The sequence below is a fragment of the Biomphalaria glabrata genome, chromosome 15 (assembly GCF_947242115.1).
Source record: "Biomphalaria glabrata chromosome 15, xgBioGlab47.1, whole genome shotgun sequence".
NCBI lineage: Eukaryota > Metazoa > Mollusca > Gastropoda > Planorbidae > Biomphalaria > Biomphalaria glabrata.
In genome coordinates this window covers 3,454,770-3,478,510 of record NC_074725.1, presented here as the reverse complement: position 1 = coordinate 3,478,510, position 23,741 = coordinate 3,454,770, and the positions used below count along the sequence as shown (strand labels likewise).

At 38.0% G+C, this 23,741-nt stretch overlaps 1 protein-coding gene across 3 annotated transcripts in view; it reads left to right on the top strand.

Moving 5' to 3' along the window:
* Window positions 1-23,497, top strand: part of LOC106061008 (uncharacterized) — a 23,858-nt gene extending 361 nt beyond the window's left edge. The window contains exons 2-3 of one of the 3 annotated variants that reach the window (XM_056012679.1): window positions 12,020-12,150; window positions 18,833-23,497. In XM_056012679.1, coding sequence (XP_055868654.1) covers window positions 19,205-20,668 — 1,464 coding nt within the window. In that variant the 5' untranslated portion in view covers window positions 12,020-12,150; window positions 18,833-19,204 and the 3' untranslated portion in view covers window positions 20,669-23,497. Of the gene's footprint in view, window positions 1-12,019; window positions 12,151-12,471; window positions 12,546-12,588; window positions 12,695-18,832 lie in introns of those variants that run through there. The other 2 variants (XM_056012678.1, XM_056012681.1) reach the window with 2 other exon arrangements.
* The last annotated feature ends 244 nt before the right edge of the window (window positions 23,498-23,741 follow it).

Genomic DNA, 23,741 nt, shown 5'->3' with positions numbered 1-23,741 from the left:
GCTTTGAAAATTGGCATTTTAAGTCTCGAGACGATTTTATCCCTTTGCAACTTCTTGTGTGACTAAAGAGGCCAATCCTTTGCACTTTCACCGTTCTTTCTACAACTGTTGTGTATGGCATCTGCAATCCAGGACTACCTTTAATGCTCGCTCTTCATGTGGATCTTTCCAGTGCCACTTTTTCTCAGCTCTTAGTGTCGATTTTGAAGAGCTTCATGTCGCGTTTGAATACATCAGTATACCGTAGCAGTGGACGACCAGCGGATCTCCTGCCTTCTGTTAAATCACCATAGAGAATGTCTAGTGAAAGTCGACCTTGTGGCATTCACAATAACTAAATCTATTTGCAAATGAAAACAAATCGTCACGACTAACACAACCTTTATAGTGCGAAGAATTGCAAGCCTATAATAAATCGTACATAGTTGGACATGAACTACAGATTTGCCTACTCTAGTTACAATAAAAGCGTATCTTAACAACAGTACTTCAGTGGAAGTACTACTTGTTAAGTTTTTACACTTTATAATATTCCAGTGATAGACCTTTAGATTTAGACTTAGAAGACGATGCGCAAAACTTTCTTAGACACTAATTTACTAAACTCTTAAAATCAATAATGCATGGGCGCACGCAGGGGGGTACATGGTGATGCACTTGCACCTCTCCCCCCCCCCCCACTGGATTCTGACTAAATCTACAACTACGTAATAAAAACAAAACAGATCTGGAAGATGTATTTCATTATAAAATATTAAAAATTGGCTAAAATGTGGCTACTCAGAATTCAGATGCGTGCACGTAAATGGTTGGTCATCAATTCCTGATACGCCTAACCCTAAACTACCACTACACTAACCAGTGGAAGCACTACTTGTTCAGTAGCTACTTAGATGTTAGGGTTAGGGGGGGTGGAAGTGGGTGCCCATGGATGGAATATATGGTTCCCGGTCATTTCATCCCGGTCACTTCATCCCCGGTCACGTCATCCCCGGTCATTTGATCCCCGGTCACTTCATCCCCGGTCACTTCATCCCCTGGTCACTTCATCTCCGGTCACAAGGGGATGAAGTGACCAGGGGATGAAATGACCGGGGATGAAGTGACCGGGGATGAAGTGACCGGGGATGAAATGAACGGGGATGAAATGACCGGTCACCGAATATATATATATATGTGTGTGTGTGAATGTCTGTGTTACATCGTTCCCCTCTCCTTTGCACCACTCAGAGCTTGCGAAGACGCTGACCCCAAACTGTAAAGGTAATTGCCTCTCCATTGGATACACCAGCTTCGTGGAGAGGGCGGAACTCATGGGCGTAGCCAGGATTTTTTTTTGGGGGGAGGAAGGCATTTTAAAATTAATTTTTAGTACATTCCGACCCTTCATTGTCTCTGAAAACGTTTATTGTACCCTAGAATAGATTCTTCCTGGACTTAGCGGAAAGACAGTAAACTCCCCCCCCCCCGCCCTTGCCAACCTGGAGGTTTGGGGAAGTGATGTGAGCTCCCCTAGCTAAGCACTATTTCCGGTATTTACAACTGAGGGAGGTCATGTAGGTCTCTTCTGCAAAAAAAGATAAATTTTAATGTTTCTTTACCTGGCTACATTTTAATTATCAAGTTCGTTTTATTTAACAATTAATGCCAGATTATATTTATTATACAAGAAAAGTTTCTGCCACAATTGTTAGCTTTTAACTTCAATAAAAGCAAGATTATTTCATGAAGTGAACGAGCGGGGGATGAGTGGCTTGGCTTCTGAAGCGGGAGTCCCGGGTACGAATCCTGATAAAGACTGATTTTTTTTAAATTTGGGGCTCTTTGGGTGCCTCTGAGTCCACTTAGCTCTAATGGGTACCTGACATTATTGGGAAAAAAAGTAAAGGCGCTTGGTCATTGTTCTGGCCACATGACACCCTCGTTAACCGTGGGCCACAGAAACAGATGGCCTTTACATCATGTTCCCGATAAATCGCAAGGTCTGAAACGAGAACTATTTCATGAAGTAGATGCCTATTGGAAAGACGTCATGTCGATATATAAATAATGCTATATAGTGAATACAATGTCATATTCCTTTCTTTTTTTTAATGGACCATCTGGGTTTTATACAAAGGAAAACATCTTTGAGCCTAGAACAAACTTACACAGCTGACGTGCATATCAAGAGATCAAAACAGACACATTTTAGCTTGTAATTTATTGTTAGTTTTTTCTTCCAATTTTGCAACAATGTAATGTTCATGAATTATTTGTAGTATTAAATTCAGAGATAACATTGAAATGAATTTTCTATATCTAATATAAAACAAAAACTTTTCACAAAGCATTGATTATGTCTTTATACTACAGTATAATATAATACAACTGAGTGAACTGACTTTATATTTATAATTGTTGAGCCAAGCGTTACAACAGATTATCCTTTTTTACGTTTGCTGCCAATTTGACTTCATGATATAAACTTTTAATAGTTTTAAATATATGTTTCGCTGTTGCTCAAACTATTGAAGAATGAAGAACATACAATTATTACCTTGTGTCATATTTTTTGTTACCTTTTGGAAATAAACAGGGTTGACTCGCGAAATTTTCCCCATGTCTGGGTACAGCTGCAAGGCAGCAGAGCATTGAATACAGAGTTTTCCTGCTCCTATGTGGGTATGGAGCCAAAGCTGACGAACCCCATCCAGCCGAAAGCTTACTGGATTAGGCAACAGTTTTTCCCTCTTTTTTTTTCCATTATTCTTCTCCTGTTTGTGATGGCCCAAGCAAGACGTAGTCTATTATTGTCTACTAGTCGACCGGCGGCGTACCATACGCGGCTATTTTGCAGGGCCAACCCTAGGCCACTGCAACCTATGCGACCTCAAAGGGCCCAGCACTTTTATAGGACCTGCGCTAATTTTAGGTGTATAAATTATTAAATCTCCTGAAATTGCAAAATATACGAAAAAGTCCTGGAAATATCCGGAAAATTATTAAAATCTTTTGAAAACTCATACAAATCTCCTGAAATATACAGACGAAAATTGTCTTTTTTTTTTCACTCTTAAATTACCTAGGATAACTCCCTCCGTCCGAGTTGCGAAAATAAAAGAGTGATCTTTCCATGGTGTCCAAACTCTTGAGCGTGCTCTGTCGCCTCGATAGTTACTACAGAGTAGATTACTCCCCCCCCCTTTTTTTTAACGTGAGGTAGAAATAAAACAAAAAGAGTGTTATTGCAACGGTCCTGCCCTGCTATGTTGTGAGAAAGTGTTCTCCCCCCCCCCCCTTTGTTTTCTCGTGGACTATCCGCAGAGTAATCTTTCCTTTACTTCTCGACAAAATTCTTGAGGGAATAAGAGAATTATATATAGAGAGATTTTTGTCTATTATTGCTATTCACGCTGATTTGTGGAGCTGATCTAGATACTCGTGGGGACTTATTGAGCACGATTTTTTTTTTAGGTTTATTGGAAGACCCAAGCGGTGCAGCAGCCTCAACAAATTGATTGGTGACAAGTTGAAGGTCTTGTTCAGCGTACGCTAGAAGGGTGCTATTACTCGAATAAAGATGTTCACTAAAATGATCTTTTTCATTTTAGTATGGGAGAATAGCCAATGTATTATTAAAGACATTGCATTACAACTAGGAGAATAAGAATCTTAATCTTTTAAATAAAATAGTATTCGAGTGTAGGGCGTGTAATTTTATTTATAAAAGAAATAGAAGAAACATCATTTGAATCACACATTGAGGGGAAAATATATTAATTGTATCATATACATCAGGGGTTCTCAACCTGTCGGTCGAATGACCATTTGTCAGGGTTCGCCGAAGACCATCGGAAATGTGAAAGTTCAGTCTATTTATTATCGAAGTTTTTTTTTCGTCGTTTTAGCATAATTGTTAACCATAGTTTGTATACATTTCATTTCTAATAAAAAAAAAACAAATGGAAATTACTGAGATAGATACAAGAGTAAAACTACGAAACGACCGTCAAACATTAATTTATTAAGATAAAAATTATACTGATATATTTAGGTATACGGATATATATTGGTGGATACAGATGGCACTTTGAGTTAGTGAGTGTAACATTATTGCTTGAGGGTAGACATGTTTTTTTCATAGGTAGTTACTTCTTTGTGAAGAGTTTGATTCATTCAACGTGTTCTGCTATTTGGCACTGATGTGACAACGTTGTGGAGAGGCAAAGTTTTAAAAAGTTTTTTGCTTTTTTTAATTTTCAAGAAGACGTTTGTTGTGTAAATGTGTAAATATGAAGGGGGCTCGAGGTTCGACACCCGACTCGAGCAGAGTTGTGCTTACTGAGCGCCTACAGGCAGCCCTGAAAACCTTCTCCCAGATATCCTCACTGGTTTACAAATGAGATTGGACCAAAGCGCTCTGAGCATTCTATAAGCATGAAAGTAGCGCTATATAAGAGATTTAATTATTATTGACATTTATTGTTAGTTTTCTCATGCAAACTACTTCCATATACAACCATTACTTATAGTTTAAGATTTAAATGGCACCCCATGACACTGTCTGACACAAATTCATTTCATTGATGACTAATAGGCCGGGGATATAACTACCTAAAAATTTTACACTTTGACTTCAGAATTACGCTCCACACATGGACAGAAAAAAATTTTTTTTTGCCCATTCGAAATGCCATAAATGCTTTCATTAAAATTTTTTTTTTTTTTTAAATTAGAAAATGATATATTTTGTGTAGAATTAAAAAGGAATGTATGTTCTTTTTATATAGCATAAAGCACTTTCCCTAAAACAAAAACAAAAATATGTCGATATTAATGTTGGAAATTTAAAAATAACACTTACCGACTGCGAAAAAGCCTCCAGGATCTAGATCTAGAGCTGATCTTGGAAAAGGTTTATGATCCATATTGAAAATAAATATTGTTTTATCATTTTTATCCATATTGTAACAAAGTTTTATAGAGAAAACACATCTTAAAAGCTTCAAATGGAAATGTTAGCTAATTAACCGTGTTGCTACTACTGAAAAAAAAAATGAAAACTGACCATGGGCAAGTCAACAGCTCTAGGTCTAGGTTACATCTAGAAAACATATTATGATCCAAAGCACACAAAAATTATTATTTACGATTTTTAATCATATTTCCACAACATTTATATCAAAACCATTTTAAAAAAAAACAACAGATAAAATAAATGTTCTGAGCTCATTATCCCACATCACTGTCACAACGAACAGCAATCTAAAGAAAAAATAGCATCTTTGGACCCCACTCTTTCAAAAAAAAAATCTTTCTCTGTACAAACACATTTAAAGAAGCAAATTCTGGATGTTTAGCAAAGAAAAACTAATCAAGATAAGTTTTGAATAAATTAAAAAATATATACGGGAGAAAAAAAAACGAAAAAAAAAAAAATACCGACGTTGCAAGCGTTTATCCGAGCTTAATAGCTCGGTAAAATCAACGATGAGTCACAGAGATTTAAAAAATATACATACGATTATTCTTGCTTGTTTGATTTAATATAGATATATTTTTAAATTGACAATAATGTAAATACATCAACATAGAAAAAAATTTTACAAAAAAAAGATATAGTTTTTTTTACAAAGTTCTGAGAAAATTAGCACATAGTAGATATAAAATTTATTATAAGAATAAATAATGATCCTAATTAGCATATGGCAAGTAATAATCCACTTCAGTAGTCTCCTTCTGTTATGTCCCTTAAATGAAATGAGTAATTGACTGGAATAAAGTGGTTGCTCGCTTAACATGGAGGACCGAGTTCAAAATATCGATAAAGATCAGGGAATAATTGCTGAAATGTATATGTGTCGGTGCGTAGGTTATGGCATTCTAGCACTAATGTGTATTAAGTGCACTATTTTTGAACGCACTTTCTTTTTGTTGCCTTGCTTGTAAGCTGATGGAGTGTTTTTTGTTATGCTGGTGTAACGTTTGTTGAGATTCTTCTGTGTTCCCCTGTTTAGGGTGAGTATCTAAGGCATAACTGCGTTTCGCAGTTGTTTTCGATACCTTAGTCTACTAGACCTTTTTATTTTGTCTTTACTTTGTCTTTACAGGAAGTTAGTATTGGATTGGAAGTCTACACTAAATACTAGATTCAGCAGTGTGTTTTGGTGTGATTGCGAGCATTTATGTGTCACGTGGTCGGATAGCAAGGTGTAGAATTATTGTTTAATTAATAAATTCACAATATTAGAATGTTCCAAATTCAATGTCATTACTCCATTAGTTTGTCATCATAACTTAAATTCATATCATTAAATATTTACATTGTCAACAGTGAGTCACTTATTTATTGCAAGCACGAAGGTGCCTGGTTGAATGTCAGGGGCCCGGGCAAACGAGCTAAGGCCTTAACATAACCCTGACAGTATGCTGAGTGCCAAAGGCATCGTGAAAGCCTACAAGATACACCCTCGATTCACCTGTCCACGAAAAAAAAATATAGAAAAAACACCATGATTAATAAGCATGAAAGATACAATATTGAAAAAAAAAGCAATTTCAAAAAGATTTTTTTAATACATTTTTTTTTTTAATTCGAGTAATAGAATTCTAATTTCAATTTCGAAAACCAAAGTTACAGGAAGTAAATAGTTTTTAAGTAAAATGTAGACTGCGCTGAAGAATAAATGGAACAAACGTGGAGTTCTCTGATTTAGTGTTGTTTATATATAAATATAGTTTTCTTATGGAATCCCGCCACACTTTGTCTTCAGATCTGACTTTGAACTAACTTTAAAAGATCATTTGTTGAAAGATCAAGAAAATTGTCTCTATGACAAAGAGAATAGAAGTTTTCAAGAATAAAAGGCCAAACAAAGTTCTTTACTTTTTCTGAATTAAAATGTTTTCCACTTAAATAAAAATTTAAACAATTTTCCAAAGACAATACTTCTTGAATAAATCTAGCACATTCGTTCTCCAGAAAAGGAATGTTTAAATAATCAGCCGCTTTCATCAAGTAAATGACGTTGTCTTCTGTCACGATAGTGCATCCAGTGTGCATGGCATGACGAATTAATTTAAATGTCTCACAAGATATTTCTTCTAATCGATATATGTTCTTATTTTCATTCAGCTTTGAATTAAATGCTGTTCTAAAGTAGCCAGAGTAAGCCGCTAAGATAGGCTTATAGCATTTGAATTGAGTGTTGCCAACAACAACAATAGTATCGTGGAGTTCTTCACTTTCCAGGAACTTTCCCAGGCATTGAAAGATGTCCATAACATGTCTCCTGTTGAAAGCAATCCATGTAGAATCTGTGAATAAAAGATGTAAAGCAGTCAGTGAAAGAAAAATTGAATAGAAAGAAATTGAATTGAAAAGAGTAGAATTTGGCGTCTCCTGCAAATAATATAAATATTATTAAAATAATGCTTGTCTTCCAGTCAGAAAATTAGTGAGGAATGCAGTATTTCCCGTGGCTGCGCAGCCCCAGATGTGAACTACATATTTTGCCACATCCAAGGCAAGCATAACCATATTCCGCAGGTAGTCGATTTAGATTTCCTTTTCACCGTCTGCGTCTGTCCTCGGCAGCGGATTTTCTTTTGGTCTCAAATGTGTATCCCGTGGCCTTTGTGAGCGACCTCCAGCTGTCTCGTTCAGAGGCTCTCTTCTATGTCAGCTATGGCTAGTTGGCGCCTAAGCTGATCTTTGTCAGCGTAACTGTCGGACCATAAGAAGTCACTCTATACTGTCCATACCGGCCTTCGCAAGGAGATCAATGTTTGTAGTACGGTCTTGCCACTGTATGTCAATTATGGAGCGTAAGCGCTCAAGTAGTCTTTGTTGCTTTCTGCATAGTATCCATGTCTCAGAGGGGAGGCGTGGAATTTTGCGACTGATTTTTTGCTTTGATTTTGTTTATTTTAAGTGAGATTTTAATATTACACCACCAGCGCAGCAATGGGGGGTTTTGAATTTAAAATCTCCTTCCAGGAGGTTTGTGCTTAAAACCCCCCTCCACAGGGCTTTAAGTTCAAACCCCATACAGAGGGATGTAATAAAGATTAATTATGTACACACACACTAATATAACGGTGGGGGGGGAGGACCCCCCAAAACAAAACAAAAATGGGGGTGGACAATCCCCCCCCCCAAACCCCCCAAAACCCTCCCCCCAAAAAAATCCTGGCTACGCCCATGATATATATATATATATATATATATATATGCAATTTATAATAACAGGGATGGACTTGCTGTATTGACATTTGGCCCAAAGGCTTACTTCTGTGGCCGGTGGACATGCCACCTCATTGAATGACACTTAGGCATCTATTACGTTAAAGAAAATGTAAAATTCTCTTATAAAAAGGGTAGACTTACCGTTGAGATTGGTTGTATCCGTATCTTATATTTTTATCTATATCTTTTATAAAATATTTGTAAAAAGATTTTACAGTAGAATAATTCTAGCCTACTAATCACCATTTCCCTTGACCTTTGTTCAGTTTAAGTTTTACTTGGAAGCTGATGTTACTCCTCCCACTTTTCCACAGTTTGCTCATGACAAGCTTAAATGTTGTTGTGTTTCATCCATCTCTTAAGACTAAGACTGCTTTATTGATCCTTACGGACTCTTTTCTCATATAAAGACAACACAACAGAAAAATACACATAAATACAACAGACACAACATAAAGAGTTCATTCAGCGACTACACACAGGTATCTTGGTGCATTTCATGTTCCCTGATCAATGAGTGGCGGTGATAGAGTCTGACAGAGTGAGGTACGAATGAGTTTTTGTACCGCTCCGTTCTTGTTTTGATTGACAGCAGTCGCCCACTTCGCGACGACCTGGCGTAGTTCTGATGGAGCGGGTGGCCGTTGTCTTCCAGGATTTTTTCGATTTTTCTTAGGCACTTTTGTTCAAAAAGTTCCTTTAAATGTGGTGTTTAAATTTAACATCAGACTGTTAATTCTTTCAAAGGAAAATGACAGAGAAGAATTGAAAAAGAAAGCTAACAGATCCTGTGTAGTATTTAGTATGACAAAACTTACAAAACTTAACAATATAGTTGTAAAAAAAAAATATATCAAAAATCTAAAACCATTTGCATAAATGTTTTTTAAAAATTGTAAATGGACATCTCCCTTATTAATAAGCCTCTAGTGTTTGTTACTAATAATAGTGAATAGTTCTAAAAATAGTTTTTTTTCTGTTGAATAACTGCTTGCATAATTGGTTTTAAAAATGTGATTTTTCGCTTTCAGAAAAGAAAAAAATTTGCCGATGGTCTAAAATATTATGATGTCGGATTTTTTCACTATCTTTTCTAGTTTGCGAGATCTAAACGGGACGGACAGACATAACTAACAGCGTCTCTTCCCCTTTCGGGGGCCGCTAAAAATGACTTCAACACCAAAAGAAACTGGTACACAATTTCATTGACTTTAAAAAAGCTTTTGACCGAGCGTGGCATGATGGAATGTGACAAATGATGAATAAGCTCAAAAACTGATACAAACATTAATGCTGTAATCAAAGCCCCATATCAAACTGCGAATACTTCTTAACATCAGTATTGAAGAAAGTTTAGCACATCCATTTGAGTTCGGCAAAGATGCATTCTCCCTCCAACTCTTTTATTAACTTATTCCTCGAGCATATTCGACCTGGGTATATTCGAGCTGGGAATATGCTAGTAGACAAAGTTGTATGGCGAGGTGGTCGCGTGGTAAAGCGCTTGGATTTCGTAACAAGGGGTCCGGGGTTCAAATTTCAGGATTTTAAAGACACGCCTAAGTCCACCCAGCTCTAATAGGTACCTGACAATAGTTGGAGAAAGTAAAGGCGGTTGGACGTTGTGCTGGCCACATGACACCCTCGTAAAGCGTCAGCTTTAGAAACATCTTTACATCATCTACTCTGTAGACCACAAGGTCTGAAAGACGAACTTTAGTTTACTTTACTTTTGTTGTTGTTCTAAAAGTTGATTTAAGTTTTATTCACGTTTACTTTTTGTTTCCTTGTATCAAATATCGATATTGGCATTGCCAGAATATCACTATTAGTTCGCTTTAAATATTTTAAATATTCAAATATATATTGCGGTAAAAAAACAAACAAACAATTTTTTTTTAAAAAAAAGGAAAAGAAAATAAACAAAACCTTCAGACGCCATAATAGCTTGCTGGGTTGATCTTTGTATAATTATGGGAATATCCAAACTTCCAGGATATCACTAAAATAGCTAATGAATTTCACTATTATTATATAATTAGAATACCCCCCTGCCTATCCCGGGTCATGCTTCACAGTCTTAAAGGGACGCTCGGATGGAAACGGTCGCTAGAAAAGAGACGACTAGGGCAATAGGGTACTAAAACAACACTCACGTTGGGGGTGCCTAAGAACTTTGTTTGCATGTAACAAAAACTACGGAGATTTTCATTTCTTAATGTACTATTGACTTCTGTTTTACATTCGGCAAGCTTCAATATTTTGAACTAGTAGTTTGGAAAAAAAAAAATTTAAACAGGTGGTTGAAATGAAGGAGGTCAAGCATTCTAGCTGTTATAACATTCAAGTCAAAACAGCGACGCTGTAGATGGAATACACGTGTGCACCTTCAATTTCCGAAGTCTCTGTAAAAAAACTTAACATCAATCCACAAAATTAGAAATAACAGAGATTTGAAAAGAGGCACAAGAACAAAAGCCAACTCATAGAAAGACCAATCGAAATTGACGGCTCTTGTTTAATATCATTTATATAACGATATTCATTTACCTAACACTTGGACTTCCTATTCCGAGAGTATAAGTGTAACCAACTCGAAAATGTAGACACTCAAACTAATTAGATTTCTAAACTATGACAAAAGCAGATGACTTTGTGAGATGAGCAGATAAAAGAACAGTATTGAAAATAAGTAAAAACGAATGCGAACAAACAGGCAAATGATGGGATCTTATCTGCGACAGGATTTTAAGGATATACTATGTATTGACAGAGTTGTGTCTCGTAATTATCCTTCTTGTACACAAGTAGCCCGAACAAAGCTTCTCAGCCTCAACCTGGCGATCAGCTTTAACCTGGCGATCAGCCTCAACCTGGCGATCAGCCTCAACCTGGCGATCAGCCTCAACCTGGCGATCAGCCTCAACCTGGCGATCAGCTTTAACCTGGCGATCAGCCTCAACCTGGCGATCAGCTTTAACCTGGCGATCAGCCTCAACCTGGCGATCAGCTTCAACCTGGCGATCAGCCTCAACCTGGCGATCAGCTTCAACCTGGCAATCAGCTTCAACCTGGCGATCAGCCTCAACCTGGCAATCAGGTAAAACGGTCATTAGAGGAGACTATTAGACTAAAAGATCAGCCTCAACCTGGCAATCAGGTAAAACGGTCATTAGAGGAGACAATTAGACTAAAAGATCAGCCTCAACCTGGCAATCAGGTAAAACGGTCATTAGAGGAGACTATTAGACTAAAAGATCAGCCTCAACCTGGCAATCAGGTAAAACGGTCATTAGAGGAGACAATTAGACTAAAAGATCAGCCTCAACCTGGCAATCAGGTAAAACGGTCATTAGAGGAGACTATTAGACTAAAAGATCAGCCTCAACCTGGCAATCAGGTAAAACGGTCATTAGAGGAGACAATTAGACTAAAAGATCAGCCTAACAGTATCTCGAGTGGGGTGCCTAAGGACAATTGCATTGACGATGATGAAAGAAAGCCCCAACAAACATGTCACTATGATGACGGTGATGATGGCCCTCCTTCAGTCGCGAATCGACTATATATCATCTCATGGAAATGTGATGAATGCCTCGGCATAAGTTTGATCGGAACGATGTCGCCCACACATCCGTTCCCCCCCCCCCCCCACCGCTCCACGCAGCTGATGTATCCAATCTCCGCCAGTGCCGATACAATTTTGGGTCAGCGTGCACTTTCAGTTTCCAAAGCGACTTTTTCATAATAAGGATTTTAAAATTTACATCTGCTGTTTTTTTTTCCCAGACAGAAGTTTGTTCAGATAGGCAGATGGAGGGAGGCTTCCGTGGAGCTAGAGTTCCAAGAGTCTTATGACAATTACGAGGAAAAAGTGTCCACAATTGGCTTGAAAAACAAAGTTCCTTCACGTTCAAAAGGTAAAGGATAAAATTAGATACATCCTGGCTGAAGATAAAAACTTTTACAAAAATATGCTTGAGAAGTTTTTTTTTTTATAGACTTTGGGGAGAGGCACCTCGATTCCGCTGTCGCCTAAAATAATTAAAAGATCACAGTAGGCATACGGTTATCCTCCATACCGGATAGGTTAGCTCCTTAATCCTCGGACTCGAAGACAATACCTTATTATGGTAATATTACTTTCGCCAGAGACAGTGGTAACAAATCTTTTGACGGCCCACTTAAATTTGGCCTAGAGTATATTTACGGTAAGATTGCACTGCATTGCGCTTCTAATGTAGAGCTGTGTGAAAGTGTCGTTGAATGGAAATGACGTTTAAAAAAATTGGATGATTTGTTGACACGAATATCGGTAATTATTATCTGTGTTATCTTTTTAGAATTGATATAGATATATGAATTTCAGGCCACCATTTGTTAATGAACGTAGCAATAGATTTGAATCTTGTATATAGCGATGCAAGTATCAATTTGAAACTGCACAGCACTATTTATTCTTTGGTTTGTGGGTGTGTGAAGAGGAAAGAGAAGCCAGCTTTTCTGAAGAATGTAGATCTAGATCTAGATCTAAACGATTTGTTACAATTTGTGTAAAAATTAATGATATGGACTAGAAAAATAGATCTAAAATCTAGCACATAGATTTAGTTAATAATTTTAATAGAATATGGTATTTATTGATAGTTTAAACCACTTCTTATATTCTGTGACCCCTTGTCCCTCATTTAAAATATCAAGTAGAGCATAACGTCTACAACAGCTAATTTTTGGTAAACATATGGCAGGAGCGATATAGTCATGGGCGTAGCCGGGGGGTTTGGGGTTCACCCCCCCCCCCGAAATTGAAATCCCCCATGGGTGTGGTCGGAACTTAGGTACTGTTTTTTTAGCCTTGATTTTGTTTATTTTAGGTGAGATTTAAATGTTAAACCATCACTTGCCCCATCGCAGCCAAGGAGATTTTGAGTTTAAAACCCCCTACCATGGGTTAAATCCCCCTCTTCTATAAACCAAAAAAAAAACAAAAAAACAAGCAAACGACAATCCCCAAATTCCAAGATAATAGCTAAGGAAGATATTCAGTTAAAAACTTCCTGGCAATCAATAAACTCAGACCCCTCCCCCGCAGGGGGTTAGATTCCATTGCCGGGGGAAGGGGGTGACCTTCCCCTGGCTACGCCCATGGTAAGAAGTATTTTTTACATGTCGACGGTTGGATCTACTGTACCACACTGTCCACACTATTAGGCAAATACTAATAATAAAATTTTTAACCTGAGTAGTGCATTTCGTTTCGATGCAAAGAGCATTTGTGAATGCTTTTGATCCTAAATTTAGACCCCCCCCCCAATTATTACACACAGTAAATGCATAATATAAAATTGCTATGTTAGGGTTCTAAACACTCACCAGTCATCATCATCATCATCAATCTCCATTTGAGTGAGGGATTTTCGGTTTCCCAGACCTGTCGAGACGGAGATCAGCATGTCTGGGGCAGTCAAATAGAATATGATGCACGGTTTCCTCTTCTTCACCGCAGCGGGGGCACCTTGACTCGAAATAGCCGCGAGAAATATGTGCCAACAGGACAATGGCCTGTCCTGCACTGTGCTATAATAGTTTGCTCAGGCCTGGACAGCCGCCACCACGGCGAAGTGCGCTCCCAGACTCCACGGGCTTTTTGGGACTTGTCCCAGCACTCAAACCACTTTTCCAGTGAAGGGTCAAGCCGTTAAAATTTGCGGGCTCTAAACTGGTGGTTACAAAATAGAAGGTGTCCTGCCTCACCCCACTTTTGTGTATTATACACTCACCAGTCAGCCGGTCATCACAATTTCTTTCACGGGAAACTCAATCCAGTGTTTTAGTCCGATACAATGAATTAATTATCCAACGGAAAATTTAAAGATGAATTCACATACACATACACCTCAATAACTTCTCAAATCTCAATACCTTGATACTTCTCTCTGCACATCATCAAATTATCGGATATAATATTGATAGAATAGAATCATGTCATCAAGCCCACCCCCCTGCACTAAATCATTTGGAAAAAACAACAACAACAAGGGAATCTATCCCCCTTCACTTAACCCTTAGTCTGTAGAATCGCTGGAGCTCCACATCTAATCTGGCGACCGTCTTTCTCCCTTCCTTTAGTATTTTGCCTTGGATAGAATTTCTTTCTTTGTTTTCATTCTTATCTATTGTCTTTCCGTTGCTTTCTGCCTGCCTCTTTTTACTTTTCCTGGCACTGTCTTTGCGGGCCTTGTGATGTGGCCATAAAGTTTTAGTATGCGCTTTTTGACAGTGTTTAGCAAGTCATCATGTGGCCAAATTGCTGTTTTTTTTTGTGTGATCCTGTTTATAATCTCTTCCTTTGTGATGTATGAAGCAATCCACTGCTACTAAAATGAACAACAGGACTGCTACCTGGCTAGTTGGTTATTGTTTTTGTATGATTTGATTTGTTCTGATGTTTCTTTCTATTAAAGTTGTAAAACTATCAAAACTAAAGTAAGAAACAGATGCAACAGGAATTGTAAATACAAAAGGGGGGGGGGGGGGTAATACGGAGAGAAGAAATTTTGATAAGGGTGGGAGGAAGGGTAAAACATGGTTTCTTGTTGAAAGCTGCCGATCTATTTAATAAGCAAACCTAGCCCCGACACAAGTCAAATGTCTACTTTTGACATTCAAATAAAATCATTCTGACTGTAACGCTCCATAAGTCGTAAGTCATTAGATTCGCAAACAGATTCGCGAACAGAAGCACTACACCAGTTGTTTTTTTTTAAAGAATGTTACATAAATTGATCCAATTAAGTTTTAAGAGCTCGTCTGAAATAAAAGTGGCCTAAAATGTTTAGGTATCTATCAAGGGGCTCGAGTTCCAATCCAGACTTGAGTTTGAATTCTGAATCAAGCTGAGCTGTGTTTTCTGATCTGCCTAATAGCAGCACGGAAACCTTCTCTCAGAGACACCCACCCCCTCCACACACACACACACAAACAGTTGGACAAGAGCACATTCAGCATGCTCTATTATAAAAGAAGCTTTATACAAAAGAAATTATTTTTTTCATTGAAAGAAACTAAAGGGGACATTAAAAAATATATCAGTAATTAATATATTTTTGGTAATGATACGAAATATTTAAAAAATAGTTCTTTGAGGTTAATGCACTCACTTGATACTTGGTTTTACTAGTACGTTTATTTAAATCACTTAGGTCTATACTATATAGTTTACTTCTTGTCTTCCTGAGTTGACAGTCATTGGCAGAGCACTTATCCTTGTGGCACTCTTGAGTTGACAGTCATTGGCAGAGCACTTATCCTTTCCTTATGGCACTCTTGAGTTGACAGTCATTGACAGAGCACTTATCCTTGTGACACTCTTTTGAGTTGACAGTCATTGGCAGAGCACGTATCCTTGTGGCACTCTTTTGAGTTGACAGTCATTGGCAGAGCACTTATCCTTGTGGCACTCTTGAGTTGACAGTCATTGGCAGAGCACTTATCCTTGTGGCACTCTTGAGTTGGCAATTATTGGCAGAGCACTTATCCTTGTGGCACTCTTGAGTTGACAGTCATTGGCAGAGCACTTATCCTTGTGGCACTCTTGAGTTGACAGTCATTGGCAGAACACTTATCCTTGTGGCACTCTTTTGAGTTGACAGTCATTGACAGAGCACTTATCCTTGTGGCACTTTTTGAGTTGACAGTCATTGGCAGAGCACTTATCCTTGTGGCACTTTTTGAGTTGACAGTCATTGGCAGAGCACTTATCCTTGTGGCACTCTTTTGAGTTGACAGTCCTTGGCAGAGCACTTATCCTTGTGGCACTCCGGAGTTGACAGTCATTGGCAGAGCACTTATCCTTGTGGCACTCTTGAGTAGACAGTCATTGGCAGAGCACTTATCCTTGTGGCACTCTTGAGTTGACAATTATTGGCAGAGCACTTATCCTTGTGGCACTCTTGAGTTGACAGTCACTGGCAGAGCACTTATCCTTGTGGCACTCTTGAGTTGACAGTCATTGGCAGAGCACTTATCCTTGTGGCACTCTTGAGTTGACAGTCATTGGCAGAGCACTTATCCTTGTGGCACTCTTGAGTTGACAGTCATTAGCAGAGCACTTATCCTTGTGGCACTCTTGAGTTGACAATTATTGGCAGAGCACTTATCCTTGTGGCACTCTTGAGTTGACAGTCACTGGCAGAGCACTTATCCTTGTGGCACTCCGGAGTTGACAGTCATTGGCAGAGCACTTATCCTTGTGGCACTCTTGAGTAGACAGTCATTGGCAGAGCACTTATCCTTGTGGCACTCTTGAGTTGACAATTATTGGCAGAGCACTTATCCTTGTGGCACTCTTGAGTTGACAGTCACTGGCAGAGCACTTATCCTTGTGGCACTCTTGAGTTGACAGTCATTGGCAGAGCACTTATCCTTGTGGCACTCTTGAGTTGACAGTCATTGGCAGAGCACTTATCCTTGTGGCACTCTTGAGTTGACAGTCATTAGCAGAGCACTTATCCTTGTGGCACTCTTGAGTTGACAGTCATTGGCAGAGCACTTATCCTTGTGGCACTCTTTTGAGTTGACAGCCATTGGCAGAGCACTTATCCTTGTGGCACTCTTGAGTTGACAGTCATTGGCAGAGCACTTATCCTTGTGGCACTCTTTTGAGTTGACAGTCATTGGCAGAGCACTTATCCTTGTGGCACTCTTGAGTTGACAGTCATTGACAGAGCACTTATCCTTGTGGCACTCTTGAGTTGACAGTCATTGTCAGAGCACTTATCCTTGTGGCACTCTTGAGTTGACAGTCATTGGCAGAGCACTTATCCTTGTGGAACTCTTGAGTTGTCAGTCATTGGCAGAGCACTTATCCTTGTGGCACTCTTGAGTTGACAGTCATTGGCAGAGCACCTATCCTTGTGGCACTCTTGAGTTGACAGTCATTGGCAGAGCACTTATCCTTGTGGCACTCTTTTGAGTTGACAGCCATTGGCAGAGCACTTATCCTTGTGGCACTCTTTTGAGTTGACAGCCATTGGCAGAGCACTTATCCTTGTGGCACTCTTGAGTTGACAGTCATTGGCAGAGCACTTATCCTTGTGGCACTCTTTTGAGTTGACAGTCATTGACAGAGCACTTATCCTTGTGGCACTCTTGAGTTGACAGTCATTGACAGAGCACTTATCCTTGTGGCACTCTTGAGTTGACAGTCATTGTCATAGCACTTATCCTTGTGGCACTCTTGAGTTGACAGTCATTGTCAGAGCACTTATCCTTGTGGCACTCTTGAGTTGACAGTCATTGGCAGAGCACCTATCCTTGTGGCACTCTTGAGTTGACAGTCATTGGCAGAGCACTTATCCTTGTGGCACTCTTGAGTTGACAGTCATTGGCAGAGCACTTATCCTTGTGGCACTCTTTTGAGTTGACAGCCATTGGCAGAGCACTTATCCTTGTGGCACTCTTGAGTTGACAGTCATTGGCAGAGCACTTATCCTTGTGGCACTCTTTTGAGTTGACAGTCATTGGCAGAGCACTTATCCTTGTGGCACTCTTGAGTTGACAGTCATTGACAGAGCACTTATCCTTGTGGCACTCTTGAGTTGACAGTCATTGTCATAGCACTTATCCTTGTGGCACTCTTGAGTTGACAGTCATTGTCAGAGCACTTATCCTTGTGGCACTCTTGAGTTGACAGTCATTGTCAGAGCACTTATCCTTGTGGCACTCTTGAGTTGACAGTCATTGGCAGAGCACTTATCCTTGTGGTACTCCTGAGTTGACATTCATTGGTAAATCACCGATTATTTTGGCACTGAGTTGGCACAACACTGATCCTAGTAAGTGGCACTCATTAACTCATATTTTTTTATTACTTAAAAAACTTTTATGATAAAAGATGTTGTAAGCAAGGAAATCATGTCTCCGTGGATACGATGGACCAAAAAGGCCAAATTTTTCTAGTAACATTAGAATATCACATCTAATATTGCTATACATAGAAACGTCAAAATCTTAACTCAGTATAAATATAATTATGTCCTGTGTGTGTTTCAAAAACTTTGCATTGTGTAAAGACAGCACAAAATCATGTATCAAAAAAGGTGAAGGTGATAACGAATTAAAGATAAACATATGAAAGAGTATGTCATGGATCTGTTTGCTCTTATGTCTAAAACGAGAACATTATTATTATAGCTTTTATACAGCGCTACTTTCACGCGTATACCATGCTCAGAGCGCTTTTGGTCCAAACTCATTTGTGGACCAGTGGGGGGTAGGGGGTATCTAGGAGTTGGTTTTCCGTGCTGCCTTTAGGCGCTCAGTAAACACAACTCTACCCGAGTCGGGTGTCGAACCTCGAGCCCACTTCTAGGTAGCCAAACCAAGCCAAGTTCAAGCGCCTCTCGACCACGCTTCCCACATGACTGTGTCTTTGTTTAAATACATTTTTTAGAGACCTTATCTGACAATAGGATTGTCTGAAATTGTTTGTAATGAAATGAGACCATCCAGTGATCTTCAATGGTAAGAGTCAAATTTAGTATAACAGAAATAATCTGTCACTTGCTGCAATTATAAATTATAACTTGTTTATGTTCACAGATCAATCATGGTCATCAAACGAGAAATGGCCTACGGCATCGTCCAAGGACTGGGTGACATCTGGAAGTGTCAAGAACTGCAAGACTTTACTGTCACACTTGGTGATACCCAATATGGCTGTCATCGACTTCTTCTCGCAGCTTGTTCCATATATTTTAGAGGACTTTTTAGGTCCGGGATGAAAGAAACGGAATCAAATTGTGTGCCACTGTAGAAGACATCTCAAGTGAAACTTTTGAGTTGATCCTGGAGACTCTCTACACTGGCCATAGTGTTTTGACAAATGACAATGTTACTGACATCTGGAGGGCTGCTCATCGTTTACAGATAGAGTTTTTAGTCAAAGAATGTGAAAATTTTGTCATAAAAACGATGTCCCTAGAAAACTATATTGATTATTTTAAAGTTGGCAGGTTGTTTAACTCCAATGCTGTGGTGGACGTCGCGTGGATGTTTATGCTTAAAAATTTCACCTCATTCTCAAAGGAACATTTTTTCCTTGAACTCCCGTTGTCGGATGTTCTAAGACTGGTAGAGAGTCAGAGTTTAGTTGCGAAGTCAGAAGATAACGTCATAAAGGCGATAATGAAATGGATTGAGTTTGCCCCAAACAGTGAAGGTCTTCCTAGTTCAAGAGTACAAGATGTGACCATGGAAGATTCTCGTTGCTTATGTTTTCAGAAGGAGAGGAATGACATCAAGAATGTAAACGTTTCCAATGACAACAGTTCTGTAGGCATTCTCACTGGCTCTAGGTCAATGGATCTGTTTGCTCTGATGTCTAGAGCGAGAACATGTCTTGCTAGTCATGAATGCCTGGAGATGATGCTCGGACATCCACTGGTCACCAGCGACAAACAGACCAGAGATCTCATCACACAAGCCCTGCTTTATCAGCTTCAGATTGGCAAAAGAAACGGTCAATGGCCTACATCCGCTATACATCGAAATAGCAGTTTTTATGAAAATGTTGCCATAGCTGCTGAGCTTTTACCCGACAGCACTCTGATAAAAGTATTTTCATTTACAAGAAATAAATGGTTTTCTACAAAGATCAAAAGTTTTCCTGGAACTGAAGTGTTTCTTCTGGCTGCAGTGGACAAGTCTCTGTATTCTCTCTGCGTCACTCTAAAAAGTCGTTGGGACAATGAGGACGAACCATATCGACTTTCATTGTTTGAGTTAATGCACAACGCCTGGTCGGAAAAACAATTTCATTTGCGAATACCTCCTTTATGCAGGTACTTTTTCACAGCAGTTAATGATTACATATACTTGTTAAACAGCGATTTGAGAACCACTTGGCGACTTGATCCAAAATCAACATTAAGTGTCCAGTTGGCTAATATTCCAGATGATCAACCTATTAGCCATGTAACAACTTATGAACATCTTATTCTTGTGTTCTACCCTGTGTCTGTGGAAGGTGAAGCTGAGACTGCTGTTGATTACTATGATACTTCAAAAAACACTTGGGCCAGATTTAACAATCTCGAGGGTCCGGCTAATGGAATGACAAGTTTTAAAGATGACCAGTCCACTTACCTCTTGCAGTCCACTGGTGACGTCTGGAAGCTGATCAAGACACCATCTAACCAACTTGATTTCGAACACGTCATCAAACTTTGGAGTTGTGACTGGTCATTTCTTTGTGGTGCGGTCACTTATATGGATGAACTTTACATCTATGGCGTCAAATGTGGAGCACTCAGAGATGACCCAACACTTCGAAAGTCTTTGCCTGGTGTTTTTAGTAACATCATTTATATTGAAAGTGAGTCAATTTCCGGATCTATGTTTTTACCCTTCGTAGTGAACCGTAAACTATTAGACTAGACTGACCACACTGAGACAGTGTCTACAAATAATTACATAATATAATCTCTACAAATAGGTATATAATATAATGTGTACAAATAGTTATATAATATAATGTGTTCAAATAGTTATATAATATAGTGTCTACAAATAGTTATATAATATAATGTGTACAAATAGTTATATAATATCATGTGTACACATATGTATAGAATATAATGTGTACAAATAGTAATATAATTAAAATAGTTAAAATAATTTTCGTGCATATTTTTGCAAGGTTTATATCAACTCGTCCCGTCTGTCTGTCTGTCTGTCTGTTTTAGCGGATATTTCAACATGCTTTCGCACAATTATTTACTTATAGTTGATTACAATACATGAATCAATAAAAAAAAATTATAAAAACTTTTTGAATTAGTGGTCATTAAGTAGTTTTCTTTCTTTAGAAATATGGTAATAAATCTTGCAGTATTGAGATATATGGCAGTAAATATGTAGTTCTTTCAATTATATAAGCTCTTATTTTAAAGTATTATTTATGTTTTGCTTGTTTAACACTGTAAAATCATATCTGCAAACAAGAGAACATACAAAATACTTTAAAAAAACAAAAAGCTTATACGAAGTGTAATTGTATCAATTAGTTCGTGTCAGTCAATTTGTAATAGATCTAGAGTCTAGACCAGTGGTTCCCAAACTTTTTTGTCGCGTAGACCCCTTGCCATGTTTTCTGGTTTTTGGTAGACCCCCTGCTTAGATTATACCGGTACTGCATTTTTTTTCAAATTCACAAACTCCATTGTTTAAAGTAATTTCTAACTGTAGTGAGTTGAAGAGTAAATAAGAAATTTAAAGCTACTTTGTAATATATTTATTGATACAATTCAAAACAATTGATATGCACTACTGGAACCACCAAAAGACACTGAATATGTGTGTCGTTGTTTTTTTTCGCAGGTTCATCATCCATTCCTACGGATATTATGTTTCATATAGGAATTTGTCGTTCTATGAAGTAGTTCTTGCTTCAAACAATATATATCAATAAATTTGCTTTACGTGTCACTGTCTTTATATTTCTTTATCTTTCGAGTCTTGTTCAAAACAGGAGTAGGGGTGAAGTAACTGGCGCCTAAACCAGAAAGCTTTTGGCAGTAGGGACTCATTAACCTGGGCTAGCAATCCACCTAGCAGGGGGGAAACTGAATTCAAGCCTCTGCTGTCTTTCAGATCTACCCAAACATGGGAACTGTTTCCTGGGTCAACCCCAAAGAAATAAGGAGCAGATGACCTATAGGCAGTATGCAGCTTACATCGCTACACACTGGTAGAGCCTGCGAGGCCGCTAATCCCAAACTGTATATATTGTTTGCGGAGGATTACACAATAAGCTTTTGTTATAACTCATACCACCGATGTGCCTACTGTATTGTTGGTTAAAGAAATTTGTTTAAAATAATACCAGATGTACGTTTGTGTAAAACAGTTTTTAAAACTACTTTAACAGCTGGTAAAATCAATGTTATATCTACAGTGTTTTCCGTATTTGACTATTATTAAAGAGATTTGTTAAGACGCTCACAAACCATCATCTTCTCTATATGATGTTGAAGAGAGATTGTGTGGGTCTATTCTGAACTTTAGATTTGAGAGTTCAAAAGTTTTTGAAACCTTTATCTTTCTATCAGGGTGGCATCGTCTCAATTGATTTTTCCGAGTAATTAGTTTCATATCGTCATAAAAAGGGCTCTTGGCAACCGCTTGTTTGACAAGGAAGAAATGAATCCAAATTTAAATGACTAACTCTGTATAATCTACATTTGTTTTTGTTACATGCAGAAAAAAATGAAGCTATTTTTATACGTATGGAAATTAAATATAACAATTTTTAGTTTGAATAATATGATAAATAGAGAGGATTAACTAAGGTACAAATCATATATTAGTGTATGAAATAATTACATTGATGAAATGTGAAAATTAAAGTTATGACCTGCTTAAATGAAATCAATTTTCGTAGACCCCCGTGGACATCTCATAGACCCCCAATTTTTTTTTTTCACTTTCGTAGACCCCTTGGAGCTCTTCATAGACCCCTGGGGGTCTATATAGACCACTTTGGGAATCACTGGTCTAGACGAACAACAAGAAATCTGTGCGATTAGTAATATTTTTACCAATTGTTTTTTATCTGCACTATTGTCAATATTCTATGATCCTATCATTTTTCTGGACTAGTTGGGAAAATGGGGGTGGGGAAGCAAGAAAGTAATATCTGGGTGGATTTAACCGTAATTCATTTTTAAAAGCATTTACACACACAAAAAAAAAAAAGAGGAACGACCTGAATTCGAACTTGTGGCTCACAGCAAAATTTCAGCTTGATCCGAGATTGAGAGTAGGAGAAATAACAAGTACAAACTTTTTTACCAGACAGACAGACAGACAGACAGTGCGTTGATATAAGCTTTGTAAAAAGAGTGGACTATTTTGAAGTACATAAAGTATGAACAACTCCAATAAACAGATATAAAGAATGTGGCATATATTTTTTTAGGATTATATTCATGATACTTATGAAACATTTTCTCCTATGAAATATTGTATGTGTGTAACATTGATATTATAACATCTTCAATGTAATACATGATCTTAGCAACGGGAAATAGTTCGGTTCAATATTCAGCACATATTCTGTTGTCGGGGTTCCCAAACTGTGAATTACGGACCTCTCACTTTTCCGTAAAAAAATGTAGATTTTATTAACTTGATCTCATGCACATGAAGGCAGATATAAATATAAGATACTAGTATTTCATTTGATAGATACCACTGTTTATTAAACCTTGAAATGTAAAATCTAATGTCGCAAACTTGTTGTTACATCCCTGCTTTGTTACAGCTTGTTTTCATTGGGACCTCAAACTAAATTCTAAATATAACATCCTTGGGACAAAACAAACTAAAAAAAAATAATTAAAAAAGTACTTTAAAAAAAAAGCTTATATTAAGTGTATCAATTAGTTTGGTTCAGTCATGTAATTAAATTTGTAATAAGCCTCAAATGACTATCTATAGAGGGGAATAA